The sequence below is a fragment of the Pleurodeles waltl genome, chromosome 1_1 (genome assembly GCF_031143425.1).
Source record: "Pleurodeles waltl isolate 20211129_DDA chromosome 1_1, aPleWal1.hap1.20221129, whole genome shotgun sequence".
Taxonomy (NCBI): domain Eukaryota; kingdom Metazoa; phylum Chordata; class Amphibia; order Caudata; family Salamandridae; genus Pleurodeles; species Pleurodeles waltl.
In genome coordinates, this window is record NC_090436.1 from 951,418,896 (window position 1) to 951,436,758 (window position 17,863).

A 17,863-nucleotide genomic window follows, 5' to 3' on the forward strand; every position below is an offset into this window, starting at 1 on the left:
CAGAAAAACAAAATGGCACAATATACGATCGGGGAGACAGCAATCAGGGGGGCACAAAGGGGGCAGAAGCGCCGGCGGCGAGGTGCTGAAAAAAGCGAAAAAAACGAAAAACACTTACGGGACGGCGGAAAGCGGCACACGGGTCAAGTGAAGCTAGTCAGAGCCCAGCTAGCATGTTTTTGTGCAAGTCCCGGGGCTGGGGAGAATCCGACAACAGTCACACTCTGCTCTCAATACAAATAGGAATGGTCCCTATGTTATGTCAATCACTTCATATCTACTTTCCTCTCCTTGTAACACTTAAAGTTCTTGGCTGTGTTGTGGTATCAGCACTCTACATGTCTTCTCTAAATTATATCAGTTTGCTGCTTTCTCCTACCCATTGGACCTTTTGGTGTCATCTTGACTGGATGCTGGTGCTCTCTACCTAGATCTAGCCTACTGGTTGCCCAGCACAAGGGACCATCTGCCTTGCATTGCTATGGCACCCGACGTCCTAGCTTACAGTGTCTTTGTCCCTGGTTGGCAGTTCCCCAGTTCAAGCCCAGACCAGCTCTCCCTCATGGTTCTCCCACTAGTTTCAGGATTGTGTCCACCAATTTCACCCTCCACTTGTAACGACTTACGTGCTGCTTTACCCTGGAGGCCTCAGAGCGAGTGACGTTGATCCTGTTCTTGAATGTTCGGCTTTGGCCTAAGTAGGGGCGACTCTTTCTGGTAGCCACGGTGCTGTAGGCAATGGGTACGCCAAGAGCAGGCCATGTCCCTCAGTAGTAGCGCCATAGGGGCAAAAAACCCTGAAAGGGGAAAAAACCTCCACAAAGATAGGTTCCTGCAACAGGAACAAAAAAGAAGAGGTAACAGCAGGAGCAAAATACAGGAAAATATACTGGAACTTACGAGAACCAGCACAGGAATACAAGGAAGCAGGAGCGAAGAAACCATCCAAACAGAAAGTGTTTCAGTGTAAGGAGAGAAAGAATTACAGCCCTTAAATACCAACAAACAGGAAACGACCAACAGGAAGTAAAAGGACACCATCTTAGATAGGGAAAAGCACATAGAACAGAATGGACTAGAACCATAGAGAACAGGGAACAAGGAATGCTGGGAAGAGAAGGGTAACATGGGAAGGGGGAAAAACATAAAGGAAGGCACAACCAGATGCCCAGTGAAAGAAGAAAAGAAAAGAACAGGTGAGTTGGGGTCAGACCTGCCTAGACACGCGGTGCGCTGAAAAAGAATGAGGCCCCATGCCCAATTTGGGGACTCTTAAAGTACATAGCAGACTGGGGGCGCGGCGCGTCTTAGGACTGCGTGCTGCGGCCCGAGCCGAATGTTCGGCTCGTGCCGCGTGCAGCGGCGCGACAGTAGTTCCCCCTCCCGAAGGCCCAGGTTTGTGCGGAAATAAGCGGTGAAAATGACAAATCAAAAGAGGTGCTTGAACAGAAGATGCATCTTCCCAAGAGCATTCACTGAGAGAGTAACCCTTCCAATTAATCAAATACTGAAGACGTCGGTGAAAGATACGAGAATCACAAATCTCCTGTACCTTATATTCAGGTACATCATCCACTAACACAGGAGGAGGACAGGGAAACTGACGAGAGTAAGGATCAGGTACATAGGTTTTGAGCTGAGAAACATGAATGACCGGGTGAATCCTCCAGGTACGAGGCAAGTGAAGACGGACAGTGACAGGATTAATCAGCTGAAGGATTCAGAAAGGACCATAGTAACGAGGTGTGAACTTATTCTGAGAAAGGTAGAAATTTTGATGAAAGCCACACTTTATCCTGAAGGTGATATTCTGGAGCATCCCTCGGTTTCTTGTCTGCTATTCTCTTCATGTATCTCTTGGTGTTCAGCAGGTTAGAGCAAATCAATCTATGGATCTGTAAAAGTCGTCTGGAGAAAGAAGTAACAGCAGGAAGAGAAGAGGTAGACTGAGGAGTAGTAGGAAAAGAGGTAGGATGATAGCCATAAGAACAGAAAAAAGGAGTGACCTTGGAGGCACTATGGACAGAGTTATTGTAAGAGAATTCAGCGATAGGGAGGTAAGTGTTCCAGTTGCTCTGAGTAGAATTGCAAAAGCTGCAAAGGTACTGCTCCAATCCCTGGTTGAGACGCTCAGTCTGTCCACTGGTTTGAGGATGGAAACCCGATGAAAGTGCTATGTTGATATTCAGTGTCCTACAAAAATGTTTCCAAAACTGGGAGATGTACTGAGGTCCCCTGCCAGATACAATGCTGTGTGGAAGTCCATGGAGACGGAAAATATGATGGATAAATATCTGACTTAGTTTTAGGGAATTAGGTAGTTTTTTCAGAGCAGTGAAGTGAGCCATCTTAGTAAAGGAATCTATGGTGACCATGATAACCCGATTCCCTGCTGATGGAGGTAATGAACACATAAAATCAGTAGAAATGGTGTGCCAGGGAGCCGGTGGAACAGGTAATGGTTGTAGTAATCCTGCAGGTCTGGTACGGGGAATCTTTACTTGAGCACATATGGGACAAGCCTGAACTTATCTTTCGACATCCGATTTCCAAGTAGGCCACCAGAAAGTTCGCGAGTGTAGTTCTTGTGTGGCCTTAATGCTTCTATGACCAGCGACTGGCGAATCATGGCACATTTGTAGTGCCTTTTCTCTGGCTCCATTATTAGGGAGAAACAACAAGTATTTATAATAATAATACCCTTGCAGTTTACATATGTTCAGTTTCTTTACTTCTTGATCAGTCAGGTTGGAATATTCCAGTTGTACCTCATCCAGGAAAGACTGAGCTACTCTGATGATTTTACTGGGCTCAAGTAGATATTGTGATGGGGTAGAAGTACAATCTGGATAACGGCGAGACAGAGCATCAGCCAGAATGTTTTGGGATCCAGGAATATAGGTGACATAAAAGTCATACTGACTGACGAAAAAGGCCCAACGAGCCTGACGACTGTTCTGGCATAAAAAATTATGTAAACATTGTAGATTACAATGGTCTGTTCTCACCTCGAAGGGCTCTTTGGAACCCATAAGAAACTGTCTCTACTCAAGGCAGGCTGTTTTCAGGGCTAACAACTCCCTTTCAAGTACTGAGTAATGTTGTTCCGACGCAGAAAGTACATGGGACAAATAGAACACAGGGGGCCATATTTATACTTTTTGATGCAAAACTGCGCTAACGCAGTTTTGCATCAAAAAAATTTGCGCCGGCTAACGCCATTCTGAAGAACCATGGGGGCGCTGTATTTATTCAATGACGTTAGCCGGCATTAGCCGCCGGCGCTGCCTGGTGTGCGTGAAAATAAATGACGTACACCAGGCAGCGCCAGCGTAGGGGAATATGGAGCTTGGGCGCCAAAAAATGGGGCAAGTCAGGCTGAGGCAAATTTTTCACCTCAACCCGATTTGCGCCATTTTTTTCGACTCCCAACCCCCATTGAAATGACTCCTGTCTTAGCAAAGACAGGAGTCATGCCCCCTTGCCCAATGGCCATGCCCAGGGGACTTCTGTCCCCTGGGCATGGTCATTGGGCATAGTGGCATGTAGGGGGGCACAAATCAGGCCCCCCTATGCCACAAAAAAAATTAAAAAAAATACTTACCTGAACTTACCTTAATGTCCCTGGGATGGGTCCCTCCATCCTTGGGTGTCCTCCTGGGGTGGGCAAGGGTGGCAGGGGGTGTCCCTGGAGGCATGGGAGGGCACCTCTGGGCTCCTTCCGAGCCCACAGGTCCCTTAACGCCTGCCTTGTCCAGGCGCTAAAAAACGTCGCAAAAGCGGCTGGACGTCATTTTTTTTGACCCGCCCACTCCCGCGCGTGAATTTTGCCCGGGAGTGTAAATACGGTGCACATGCCTCGGAGTCAATTTTTTTGACGGGAACGCCTACCTTGCATATCATTAACGCAAAGTAGGTGTCTACGCTAAAAAATGACGCAAACTCCATGGACTTTGGCGCTAGACGCGTCTTACGCCAAAGTATAAATATGGAGTTAGTTTTGCGTCGGAATTGCGTCAAAAAAACAGATGCAATTCCGGCGCAAACAGGGTATAAATATGCCCCAGGATGTTCAAGACCGTCATCTTCTTGTTGTTGGAGTAAGGCCGCTCCGATGGCTCTTTCAGAGCATCTGTAACAACAATAAATTGTTTGTTGGTATCTGGGTGCCTCAATATCGGTGCCTGAGTGAAGCCCTTTTTTAGACTCTGAAAAGCTTGTTCAGCTGCCCTGGTCCAGACAAAGCCTTTCTTTAGATTTTCCTTTTTTAATGTTTGAGTTATGTGGCTGGTTCGTTCTGCAAAGTCTAAGATAAACTGGCAATAAAAATTAGCCAATCCTAGAAAACATTGTGTTTCCATAATAGAGGAAGGAGAAGGCCAATCTAGGATGGCTTGTACCTTTTCTTGGTCCATAGCTATGCCAGTGGGACTAAGGTGATATCCCAAATATTTGACTTCGGTCTTGTCAAACTCACACTTTTCTGGTTTACAGGACAGTTGATGTTCCCGGAGTCTTTAGAGGACCTGTTTAACGTGATAGGGATGAAGTTCAGGACGTCTAGAATAAATAAGGATATTGTCTAAATAGATGACGACCGTATGGTTCAAGAGATCAGAAAATACTGAATCCATAAATCTCTGGAAAATGGAGGGGGCATTAGTAAGACCAAATGGCATAACTCTGTACTCATGATGACCTAATGGGGTCAGGAAAGCAGTTTTCCACTTGTCTCCTTCTTTAATACGCAAAAGGTGGTAGGCTCCACGAAGATCCAGTTTGGTAAATCGTTGAGCCCCTCTGACTGCCTTTAGTATATCCTTAATGAGGGGCAAAGGATAACGGTCTTTTATAGTTATTTTATTTAGCCCACGAAAATCCAGGCAGGGACGAAGATCCTTCGTCTTCTTGGGTTCAAAAAAGAGAGGAGCCCCAGCAGGAGAGGTCGATGGTACAATAAGACCGCTATGTAAGTTTTCTTGCACATATTCCTTTAGTACTTCTCTTTCAGGTTCCGTGAGTGAATACATCCTCCCAAAGAGAACGAGAGCTCCGGGTTCCAAGGGAATAGCACAATCGTAATCTCGATGTGGGGGTAACACAGGTCTGGTTGGTTTTTGGAACACATCTTGAAATTCTAGATAGTGATCGGGAACTCCTTGAACTGTATTGATGGAACATCCAGTAATACTTTCAGTAGGCATCAACCTCTTGGGTGACCAATAAGTGTATAAAGCAAAGCAGTTCTAATGACAAAACTGTGAGGACAAGGAAATAGTCTGGGTTTCCCAATTTACAGAAGGGTTATGTCTTATGAACCACGGAATTCCCAAAATGATAGTATGATTGGGGGATGATATTAGATCAAACGAGATGTGTTCTTGGTGGTTTCCAAATTGTAAACTCAGTGTCATGGTGGTGGTATCAACTGGACCAGAGGATATTAAGGACCCATCCACTGTGTGAACTTGTTCTCGGATTTCTTTTGGTCGTGTTGGTATTTGTTGAGTCGTGGCCCAAGTCTTATCCATATATATGCCACTGGTACCACAATCAAGTAAAGCCAGTGTTCTCTCTTGACGGCCGTCCGGTAAATGTAACGTCACAGGTAACATAAACAAAGTTGTGGCATTGTCCTTGAATGAACTGATGGAAGGTATAGCTGATGATCCCGTCCCGTCCCTTCTTACAGAGGACGGGAAGTGGGGTTTCCCGATTGCCTTTGAGGACGAACAGGGCAGGTCCGGATCATGTGGCCGGCAGCACCGCAATACAGGCATAATCCTCTCCTACGTCTGTCTTCCCGCTCGCTAACGGAAAGTGGGCCTCGAGTGGTATCCACCTGCATAGGTTCACCTTGGGTGTCTCGGGCGGGAGGGTGAGGTTCCTCGGGACGATGCATAGAGACACGTGGAGTGCTTGGCTGAGAAGATCCTTTACTCTTTCTCTTCTCCATACGTCGCTCTTGGAGACGGTATTCGATGGAAAGAGCCTGATCCATCAGACCACGAAGATCTTCAACTCGGGTGGAGTGTACTAACTCATCTTTAATTTCTTCTTTAAGTCCTCTACGGAATAAAGTTACCAGAGTTCGTTCCACCCAAGTGGTCTCAGCCGCTAGCTGTCGAAAGCGGGTAATATATTGGAGGACATCTTGTGAGCCTTTTTGGATGTCACATAAGGCTTCTTCTGCAGAGGCCTCCAATCCTGGATGACTGAACATCTGTTTAAACCGATTTACGAAGGTGGGATAGTCTGATAATACTGGGTCATTGGAGGATACCATCGGGGTTGCCCAGGGCCAAGGCAGGACCGGATAATGCACTGATAAGATATCCCACCTTAGTCTTGTCATGGGTGAATTGGGTAGGTCGGAAGGCGAAATACACAGTTAATTCATCGAGGACCTCTCACAGCTTAGTTGGTTCACCGGAGAAACGAGGAGTAAAGGTGGAGATGGCCGGAACATCCGCACTGCGAAAGGACAAAGCTTGTCATAAAGCAGCATTCTCATTGCGTAGTTGTTGCAGTTCATCAGCCTGTTGCTGAATGGTTGCCAGAAGAGATTGATCAGGATCTGCAGCAGCCGCCACTGTATCATCCATGATGTTAGACGACGTCTGGAGTATTGGGTGCTGCAATCTGCCACGACTTACATGCTGCTTTACCCTGGAGGCCGCAGAGCAAGTGGCGTGGATCCTGTTCTTGAATGTTCGGCCTTGGCCCAAGTAGGGGCGACTCTTTCTGGTAGCCACGGTGCTGCAGGCAGTGGGTACGCCAAGAGCAGGCCGTGTCCCTCAGAAGTAGCGCCACAAACATAGGTTCCTGCAACAGGAACAAAAAAGAAGAGGTAACAGCAGGAGCAAAATACAGGAAAATATACTGGAACTGACGAGAAGCAGCACAGGAATACAAGGAAGCAGGAGCGAAGACACCATCCAAACAGAAAATGTTGCAGCGCAAGGAGAGAAAGAATCACAGCCCTTAAATACCAACAAACAGGAAACGACCAACAGGAAGTAAAAGGACACCATCTTAGATAGGGAAAAGCACATAGAACAGAATGGACTAGAACCATAGAGAATAGGGAACAAGGAATGCTTGGAAGAGAAGGGTAACATGGGAAGGGGGAAAAAACATAAAGGAAGGCACAACCAGATGCCCAGAGAAAGAAGAAAAGAAAAGAACAGGTGAGTGGGGGGGGTCAGACCTGCCTAGACACGCAGTGCGCTGAAAAAAGAACGAGGCACCATGCCCAATTAGGGGCCTCTTAAAGTACATAGCAGACTGGGGGCGCTGCGCGTCTTAGGATCGCATGCTGCGGCCCGAGCCGAATGTTCGGCGCGACACCACTGGTCCTTTGCTATAATCAGGCGAGGGATTGGTAAAGGCTAGCCAGTCACAACTCCGTCACCGCCTGCAATCGGGGAGCAGAGGAGAGGCAGCTCACCTGAACATTGTTGCCACCTTGGGCGGGAGTTTATTGCTGTGCCTTTAAAAAACAGTTTAGATCCATTCTTGTTTTAATTAACTACGTAAAAAGGTCATTCAATCTGTGTAAGCTAGCATTCCGTTCAATAAATTCTTGTAGTTACAGATCAGTTGTGATTGCGTTTTCTTTCAGACCTTACATGGAACTGTAGTTTTAACTGTATTATTTCTTTAATATCATATATGTCAATAAAAACGTATTTTTTTAATTCAGCGTACTGCTGTAAGTATGAAAGATTTCCCGGTTTACTAAAACACTGGAACATTTAGTAAATCTAGTTCTGTCTATGAAAACCGCTATATTTTTATATGCAAAAGTAATGCGACAACAAATTATTTATTTGCAATTACTTTACAGAACTAAGCTAATTTAATTTTGTGTACAGTTAGAATAGTGAGCATGCTGAAAAAAGTACTTAAGTCTTTTTTATGAATGCATTTACGAAAAAGAGAAAAATATTGCTATTCTTTTCACTGCTCCTTGAATGAGTTTGTCGCCTTCGGCAGCGTCTGAGCAGCCTGCATGCCAAAGTGAACTGAAACTAGACTGAAAATCATTGTCAGTTGCTGATGTTTTTCTCTGTTGCATGAAACTTCAGTGGAAAGCTTAACTCTAGAGTTGTAAGGCAGGAAAGTGTTCTTTGAAATACTGAGGTCTTCACTTTGCGTCCATCATCAGCTCCTGCTAACACTTTCTGAGGTTCCCCTAGAAAGGTACTTGAACACTACTCCTTCAGTCATGTTGACTGTTGAAATTGGAAATGTGCATGAAACCTAATCTCTGATTTACCTGAACCGTATAACACAATACAAATATCATCTTGCTAACACCACAATATTCTCTGATAAACTGACATTTTTCAAAACCATAAATTGTCCTGTGGCAAACCTATGCCCTCTGTAATATAAACACATAGGTTATTACTGTTAAAGATTCTCTGCTAATACATATGTGCCAACAAAGGGCACATTCAGATCACCCATCAACCTGCGTTATTTCTCTGCTTGAGTTAAGAAAGCTAATAGGGATGAAATGTGTGTCTGTCCTGCGGATGTTTGATTTAGCATTATAAAAACCTAGGGCCAGATGTAGCAATTTCCGAATCGCAAATGTGGATGCAGAACGGTGTCTAAGACACCGTCTGCGATTCGCTATGGGGTTGCAAGGACCAACCTCATTAATATTAATGAGGTGGGTCGCATTTTGCAACCCCATACGAGTCCCGGCACTCACAGGGATGGTGGCCTGCTGAAGACAGCAGACCTCCATGTCTGAGACTGCTTTTTAAATAAAGCAGTTTTTTTATTTTTATTTTGCAGCCCGTTTTCCCTAAAGGAAAACGAATTGCAAAACAAAAAAAATAACAAAACCATTTGGTTTCGTTTTTTCAGAGTAGGCAGTGGTCCATTGGACCACTGCCTACTCTGATTTTTTTTTTTGCCAACATCCACAAAGGGGAAGGGGTCCCATGGGGACCCCTTTCCTTTTGCGAATGGGTTACCACCAGTGTGACACTGGTGGTAACTGCGATTTGCTTTGCGACCGCGTTCGCGGTCATAAAGCAATTTGGCATTGCGGTGTGAGTCGCAAATAGGAAGGGGACACCCCTTCCTATTTGCAAGTCGCATTCACAGCTAGAGTTTAAGCATCGACCAACGCATATGCCCTAGCAGGCTTGTATATACCAGTTTTGACTGGGTGAATAATATTCATAATTCATCTAATGGCAAATGTGCAGGTGCCCCGAATATTATTCTTGTTGGACCCATAGAAGAGGCCCCCTGACTCTGGGCCGCCCTTTTGAGCATAGTCCCCCCCCCAGAGTGTGCACAGATGTGGTAAGATTCCTTTGGGTCTTGGATGGCTTACGCTTTTTATACTCTCATTTAGCTCCGCTGGCAAGTTCTGTATCCTTTGACTATGTAGCCCACAGTTTGGTACCCCAGGCGCCTGCAAAATTCACCTTTTAACTTTTGGATCAGAATCACCCACTTAATCCAAGACCTGGACTTCACCAAAGTGTACAACAGCCCTACCTAGTAAAGCGCTGCAACCACACATGTTGCCGTGGCATTCATCTCTGCAGCCCAGGTGCTTAGCTGTCAATTAACCAGTACTGCACCATCAGTACGAACCAGGGGCCGAACACTAGCCTGAGATGTAGGGAGTGTGGTATGTATTGATCCTGCAGACAAAGCTCTAGAATGAAGGCAGCCACTATCAAAACGGCCTGCGGGGAGGTAAGGCTCCACTTTGCATCATACCACCACATATTCATGTAGATATCTGCTGAAGAAATTATCTCCACCGTCCCCCAGAAAACATTTTTTCTCATAACATTGTCTTCTGGGAACGTGGGAAGCCTAAATATTTCTCATGAATGACAACCAAGAGCTGTATGTTTCTTCTGTCAATATACCTAAATGGGAATATGATGCTGAACATTTATTTTCAAGAAATGTCACCAGCGCTAGCAGGTAAGAAAGGAAAACACAAGGGGGCATATTTAAGATCCCCCAGCGCCATCTATCGACACATTAGCGTAATTTTTTTAATGCAAATGTTTCATTAGATCATAGGTACTGGCAAACATTTTCCCAGGGACCAAAAAGTTTGGTCTGTGATGTGCCTGGGGGCCTCATTGATGCCAGGGAAGTGGCGGTCGGGTGGGGTGGCTGGGTGGATTGGTGGCAAGGTACGTGTAGGAGAAGCAAAGGATATACATCTAGTGGCTGAAATAAACAATGAGAAACCAGAAAGCCTGGAATTAATCCCAGTTTACCCACTTTTCTAAATTGTGTAATCCTAGTCAATTGTTTAATATCACTTCCTTTTTCTGCATTATTGCATATAAGAGGACCTCGAAATCCATGATTTCATGGAATGCACTGCACAAAAGTTGCTTCTGTGTTTCATTTAATAAATTATACTGTTGTTCATGTATGATAGGAACCCAGGCCACCCATAAAGTGCACATACCAAGTGATTTGCCTCTTTAATTTACTATTGATGCTCCTCTCAGAATAAGGGCAAGAATTAATGTTTCCAAATTTATGTTTCCAAATTTATGTTTGAAAACTATCACTTTTAAATGAATACATCTCAATGCATTGATATAATAAATTGTACTAAGGTGAAAAGGATCTGCATGTTAACTGAATACACTTTTTTAATTTTGAAGAGACTGTTTTACACTTATACTGAACAATGTCTTTAAAAATAAAGGCGTTTCTAAAGTTAGGTGCAGGAGTCCCTAGTTATTTCCTTTCTCTAACACCAATTACCTTTGAAATAAACGATTGTGTGTCTATTTAATATTTTTATTGTTAGTGCGGAGTCAAGCAAACAGCTGCCCATTGCTCCTGTTGCCCAGGGGGGCCGCATGTGATGGTCAGAGGGGCCGCATGAGGCCCGCGGGCCGTACTTTGAGTATCCCTGCATTAGATGGTGAAAATCCCCGCACAGTTCTAAATTGCACCACTTTGTAACCTTTTGCACTACATTATGCCTGAACCAGGCTTAATGTATGCAAATGGGGCGTTCCCCCCTTAGGGGGGCAAAAAAAGGCGCAAGTAAATCTAACAGATTTCCTTGCGAAATTTTTATCGGCACTTTTAACGCCTGCTCAGGGCAGGCGTTAAAAGGGGCACACCATTTACAATGGGCCCCTATGTACTCCGCAGGAGTAGCGTCAAAATGTTGGCGCTACTCCTTCAGAGTGCATCAATAGCATCATAAAAAAATGCCACTATTACCCCCTACCCTGCACCACGGTGCACTGTATTTGAAATACGGCGCACACATGGTGGCAGTGGTGGGGCAGTAAAGGGCGCAAGAAAAGCGACGCTGCACTGTGTGCAGCACCATTTTTCTCAAATATGCCCCAAGGACTCTTGTTATCTGGTCAGAATGTGCCATTTTATTTCCCCTTTTGGTTTTTAAATACTGTTTTAAAACCAATTGGGCCTTTCCGGTTGAAGTAGCTTGCCAAAACGGTGATTAATGTGCAAACATATACACAGGGCTATTGCCACCAAAATTTACAAAACATAAAGAGCAGATAATGATTGTCACATACATTTATTCCATCTGCCACACTTCAACAACTGCATGTTACACCTTTTTATCAAAAAAGAAATCCCGGGAGGTTGCAGAACCACAAGGTGACCTGAACTGAACAAACACAACAGTAGCCTATGTTTATAAATAAATAGTTCACCTCACTTCATCCAAGTGTCTGAGATCTAACCATATTGCGCTGCTGCTACCTACTTGGCCTAGTTGCGAGAGCAATCTTGAACAGTGCAATATCTACACCAGCGATTCGTAACCTTATGACTTTGATGGACCCCCACTGAATTATATTGGAAGCCGGGGACACCCACCTAAGAAATTTCTATGACTTGAACCTCAAAATAATACACACAAATAGAGAAAAAGCTACCCATCAAATAAATACACAAATTATGAAACAATGTAGTTAAGTCATAAACAAACAAAAAATCAAAATTGAAATTTGCATTTTAATGAGAAGGTTGGAGCTTTTCAAAATGTAGTTTTATTTCTAAAAGACGAAGCGATATGCTTAATTCTCGCATATCACTTTGTCCTTTTTGCTCCTAATGCATGTTCTCTTTTTGTTGGGGTATTCCAGTGTTGGTTAAATTAACGTCACCAGTTGTATATACTATAATCAGTTTTATTACTTGCGCAGCTCCCACAAATCAAATTAAAGATACTAACTTAATTTTTAGCTTCCAATTTCAAGTTCCTTCACATAACAGAGCGTACGAAAACGTTCATGTTTGCGCTGGGTTTTCATGTTTATGTATTATTCTGTTGATAATACTTAATTTTCTGAGCAGCTGCGGGCCCCACGAGTAGGTGTCATGGCCTCCTACCCCCTCCCCCCGAAAGCCTCCCCCCCACCGGAGTCATTGGACCACATGTTAAGAACCACTGATCTACAGTTCCAACAGTCCAATAAAGAAGAAAGACAGTGTGCCGATGAACTAAAAGAGTAGCAAGCATTCCAAAATCTTATAGGTATTGCTTTCACTTTCAGCCCTGACTAAAACATTTAAAGATGCTGTGGCAGTAAAACAAACAAAAACATTGCTTTCTATATACAGTACTCCTATAGGATAATATGTTAATGCATGATGGTTCCGAATACTTTTTATGGTCTGGCTTGACAGCACAGGTGTTGTTTAACATTATGTGTGCCTCACTAGAAAGTGGTGTTTGGCTCTGCCTAGATGTTGGGAGCCAGGTGTTTGTTTTAAATAGGGAGAAGTTGTGTGCTTCCACAAAAAATGCTTGCTATCCACACAAGCTGTGATTTTGTTTATTTTTCCTGCTGCCTGACTTTGACCTTTCAGGGGTACACAGAAGACATTGTAATGCTGTAAACATGTCTTTGATAACTAGATAACATAATGATTTGTCTTTCTTTGGCAGCAATACAGATAGGAGGAGGGAAGCAGAATGTATACCATTTCATATGTTGCTGAATTTGTTTGTCTTTTATTGCAGTTGGGTAGGGTGTGAATGCAAGAATGAGTCAGTGGATCGTTGATTGGATGTATGAGTGTAGAGCTGAGTGACAGAGTACATTTATGATGACCTATTGAGTGTCTCAGTGGCACACAGAGGCTCTTCATTTATAAGCGAGACCTTTTTGGCATTGACACTGCTTATTAGATTTAATATAGTGCCTCGTGCATTGCAATGAAGGCATTTCACAGGAAATGGAATGCTACACTAGACAGTCAATAGTATGAGTAAAGATAGAAAAACTTCTCTGGGTGAAGTCAAAGCCCACTCTGTTTTGAAAATCTGGTAGCAATATGTCTAGCTGCCAGGTGAACTTTCAAGCCCGACTAAAAAACCGCACTGGAGTACGAATGAATTCACTGCATATCAGACGAGATGACTCTGGTGCAGTTATGACGGCTGACAAATTTAACTTGCACCGAAACCAAGCCTAAAATCAGGCTTTAGTTCCCTGTAATTCTAACAGTCCTGTGATAATATAAATATGTTTTGTTGTGCCGGTATTGTTAGTCACTTTAAAACCGAGTTGCAATAGATTTATCATGTGAGTGTTGTGCGCCTTGCACACTGGGTTTCATGTGGTTGCTTTCTTGGTTTATCGGCAGATCCTTTCAAAACTCTGTCACATCTTGCAGACTGATTCCCTTGCAGATGCTCGGCACTGGATCCAAACAGCCAGTCCAAAAGGTAGAGAACATATTTCCTTTGAAATCTATGTACAGTTTATGGGTTGGTTGAAGTTGTACATGTATAGATAGATAGCTAGATGGTTTTTGTTTTATCAGAGTACTCGGGTGCAAGTGTATCAAACCTTTGAAGTGTGGAAAGTGTCACTGGTCAAAGGAAATCTCAGTTTGACAGTGCTCCAGTGCCAGAGCACACCACTGCGGTTCTGGCTCCCAGTGTGATCTCACTGTCAATGGCTTGCATCTAAATAATCCTTTCTTATTTTGTTCTGGTAGTAACTTGTATTGATGCTGAAGTGGTCTGTTAAACCATTTCTGAATTCATCTGTGGATTAGGTGACATTTCCCTGGGTGCTTCCTCAGCAGTACCTATTAACCAGTGAGCGGGTGATTGAGTGAGCAAGCAAGGGCTATTATTTATGTTGTGTAGATTGACACATTCGACCACCTAGGTGTTATCATAACGTGTTAACATAACTTGCAAATTTAGGGAATTACCTCCTCACAGCTAGAGCTTATTTTGCCAATGGTGTGGGGTTACCCGGCGTGTAGCACAAAAACAGAATTCATGAATATTCATTAGCCACATACAGACTCTCAATCCACCTCGTAATTTACAACCAGTTTATGATGGGACCCTGTGTGCCGAAGCCCCCTTATAGTGAACTCATTCTCCCTTCACCTCCACCGTGAGACAGACTTTATGAAGTTCCAGAAAGATTAAAACCCCACCTTATAAGACACGCCTGCAAACTTCATTCCTGCTGACTGCCTCACAAGACTTCTATCAACCCTTGTTGTCATCGATCCATGTGACTGTTGGTAGATCACCCTCTCCTGCTTCTCTTTTTAGGGGTCAACATGTACAATGCAGTCCTGCCAAATGAGGACAAGATTATTTTAACATTATTTTATAGTGCACTAGACCAGTGGTATCAGAAGTACTGTCCTTTTATACAATTAATGCAGGACATTTGACAAGAAACCGTTTAAATTAGCTAACCATATCCTAATATCAGAGTTAAACTTGAATTATTCTGAAACAGGACATCTGGTTTCACGGGAGGAAAGTGAGTGGCTGGCAGAAGAGACTGAAGTGAGAGTGAAGTGACATTTAAAGAGAGAGGCTGGAAAGAAATTTCAGTAAACGGTTTTCTCTTTTTTAATTTTCTGCCAATTTGCTGAGCTCTCTAGTAAGTCTCATGATGTACAAAATTCAGAGAACTTTCTACTTTTATTGGGGTGTCTGGTTTGAAAGGCGTGCAGAGTTGATGGAAAAGGTCTGGAAAAGAGCATTGCAAGTGTGCAGAAAATATGGCTGTAAGGAAAACCCCATTGGCAGGGATATCTGAGGTGAAAAAAACTCTGTTGTGAGTGTCTGGTTCAAAGTCATCACCCTCCGGCCTCCCAGTGGTCGTCCTTTGTCTGTATATCTAATCATTAGTAGTGGGGGTATTTTAATTTTCTGGCTACTATCCTGGTTTGATTGACACTGTTTGTACATAATCACAACAAAGAAAAAGCAAGTTCGCCACATGTATGGAGTAACATCAGGGATTCTACTTGGTTCCATAAGATTAATTTATCACCCTGAGGTTAATCCCACTTTACTGAGGTTAAGACCACTTTCCTGTGGTATTATTTTTAATTTGATTTGTTAAGTTCTTTTTAGTTTCTCCCTGCTGTCAATTTAGTTCTTCTGTATTTATAGGTTTTAATGTTCGGAGATATGTCCCTTTCAGATTGCAGGGGTGTGTCACAGCGTATTAGTGTTGTGGCTAACCATATTTAAAGGACCACACGTAAGGAGGGTTTGAGACCTGGTTTAGAACTGGATGAAAATATATAAATCCAATGATTTTTGCAGGAAGCACTGAATCTAATGGCATTTTAGTGTATTGTACAATATATACCTAGGATGAAATAAATTCTGCAAGTTGATTCTCCTGTAGATTTACTACTTTGCCTAGAAATTAGAGAATTTTCCATTACATCCCAACTGTAATTCAGGCCTAGCTCACAGCATAAGCTTGTTTTGATGTTGTGAACTTTGGCCCGGGTAACCTATAATGTTTCTTGTGATATCAGAAAAGGAGGAGGTGGCTGACATGATTCGCTCAATCATGGACATGGAGTCGTCTTGCCAACAAGATGTTGAAGGCAAATATGCCAAGGAAAACCTGGAGATCCAGAGCCGGATGAACGGGCTGACCACCATGGAAGCAGAGGCTTTAGAGAGAGCCCCACACACCAGGTAACTTATTATGACTCTCATAGCGGTTTGTTGAAAATCAACAGAATGGACTTAAACAGCTTGGTGTTCAACCACATCAATGCAACTTTGAGAATTGGTTTTGGTGCATTTCAATTGACTGTGACACGATCTTTTACTTACTGTTAATTTCTAATTTTCTCATTATGGTACTTACCCCGTGCTTAGATTTTAGTGCTAGGACTTACAGTTTTACTTCCCAGTCCACCACAACTGCTGACGAATGCTGGAGATATATTGTACCAAGGCTGAATTAATTCCACCTCAATCTTTTTTCTTCCACCACCTTCACTTGCCTCTTTATCTCAGCCTTGCATGTTGCTTGTTGAATGTCAGAATATATTTTGCAAAATATTACCTGGCATAAATATGTGTCATAAATATCAGTAACAGAATTATTGTCCCATTGGGTGTACATTGTCTATTATTAAAGGCAATGGGATGATGCTTTTATAAATGGCATCTAAGGCATAATATTTTTGTTGGATAATATTCTTGTATTATACTGCCAGGGGCCACCACCTACATCAAATTAATGACTGTAGTCATGGTGATATGATATTACAATATAGTGATAGTCACCAGCCGAATATTACAAAAATATGAAAATATGTATCACCACACCATTGAGTATCAATCAAATTGGGAATTGGTAACAATAAAAACCAGTAATCTGGTGCGAAGAAGCACTCCTTGTTCGAAGGTACTCTTTAAACAAGCATTTGCAATTCAAACGGTCTGGCGTTTGCTTGAGGTTGAGCAATTAGCATTGTAAACTCCTAACCGGACTTTTCTTGCCACATAAATTGAAAATGAAAATAAAACAGTTTCACATAACTAACTGGACTTTTCTTGCCATATAAACTGAAAAGTAAAAGTTTCACATAAGCGAGCTGACTGCCGCCATCAGTGCAAAGCAGACACACAAACGGAAATAACAGTTCACTCGTAGTGAAACTTATCAGCAGAAGTGCAATTAACTATGTAACAGGGTCGATGTCATGCAAAGCGATCGACTTCTGCCAAGCGCGACCGCGCTGCGAAAAAAGAGAACGAGATTTCACAACCCTGACGGAAAACTACGAGCCTCGGATGTTTTCAGTACTTGGTCGCTGTGGTCGAGGAGGGCTAACCACTGGAAGACATGACGTATGCGTGCTTTCCACTATTGAAAGCAAGCAGATTTTAAAAGGCAAGCCCAAGAACCAATGAAAGACCCTGATGTGACATGGGCATGGTTTGAAGCCCAAATAGAGATAACAACACGGAACAGAGCGCTTTGCGCTCGTCTGTAAAAAGACACATTATGTCTCAAATCTGGGGCACATAATTCAATTTATATTACACATCTTCCTATGCACATTCCAACTACTGTTTGTGACCCACTATCTTAGACACCCCTTAGATGTCCCTAACATTTTAAAACATCAGGTGGTACTTCAACTCTTTATTAACAGCTACCGTGTGTAGGTATATTTTTAGTTCCTTTTTAAAAATCTTCAGTTGCATTGTCATTGCAAGGTATTACTGTTGTTTATTAGTTTCCTACATCTATCCATGAATCTAAGATTATTGCCTGTACTTTCGGGCAATAATGGCTGTTACTTATCCTCCACACAGTTGTGGACCCGAGCCACAGCTGAGTGCTTGTAACAAGGGGTAATAAAAAAGTGCTGTAGCCCTGCAAGCCATGACAATAAGGCTATCAGAACCTCTTCCCCACAAACATAGGATGTGCTTGCTTTAGTAAAAGACAGGTTATAAAAGAAATGGGTCTATTCTCCTGCAATGCTCCCTCAGCCTCTTTTGCAGAAGCCAATTAAGATGTCACTATCTAGGCTCCTCCCTCATTTTTTG

At 43.2% G+C, this 17,863-nt stretch overlaps 1 protein-coding gene across 1 annotated transcript in view; it reads left to right on the top strand.

Annotated features, from left to right (window-relative positions):
* The window catches only part of LOC138285433 (uncharacterized protein C4orf17-like), a 135,144-nt gene that overhangs the window by 84,804 nt on the left and 32,477 nt on the right, over positions 1–17,863 (top strand). The window contains exons 4-5 of the mRNA XM_069225383.1: positions 13,654–13,735; positions 15,823–15,988. Coding sequence (XP_069081484.1) covers positions 13,654–13,735; positions 15,823–15,988 — 248 coding nt within the window. The remainder of the gene's footprint in view (positions 1–13,653; positions 13,736–15,822; positions 15,989–17,863) is intronic.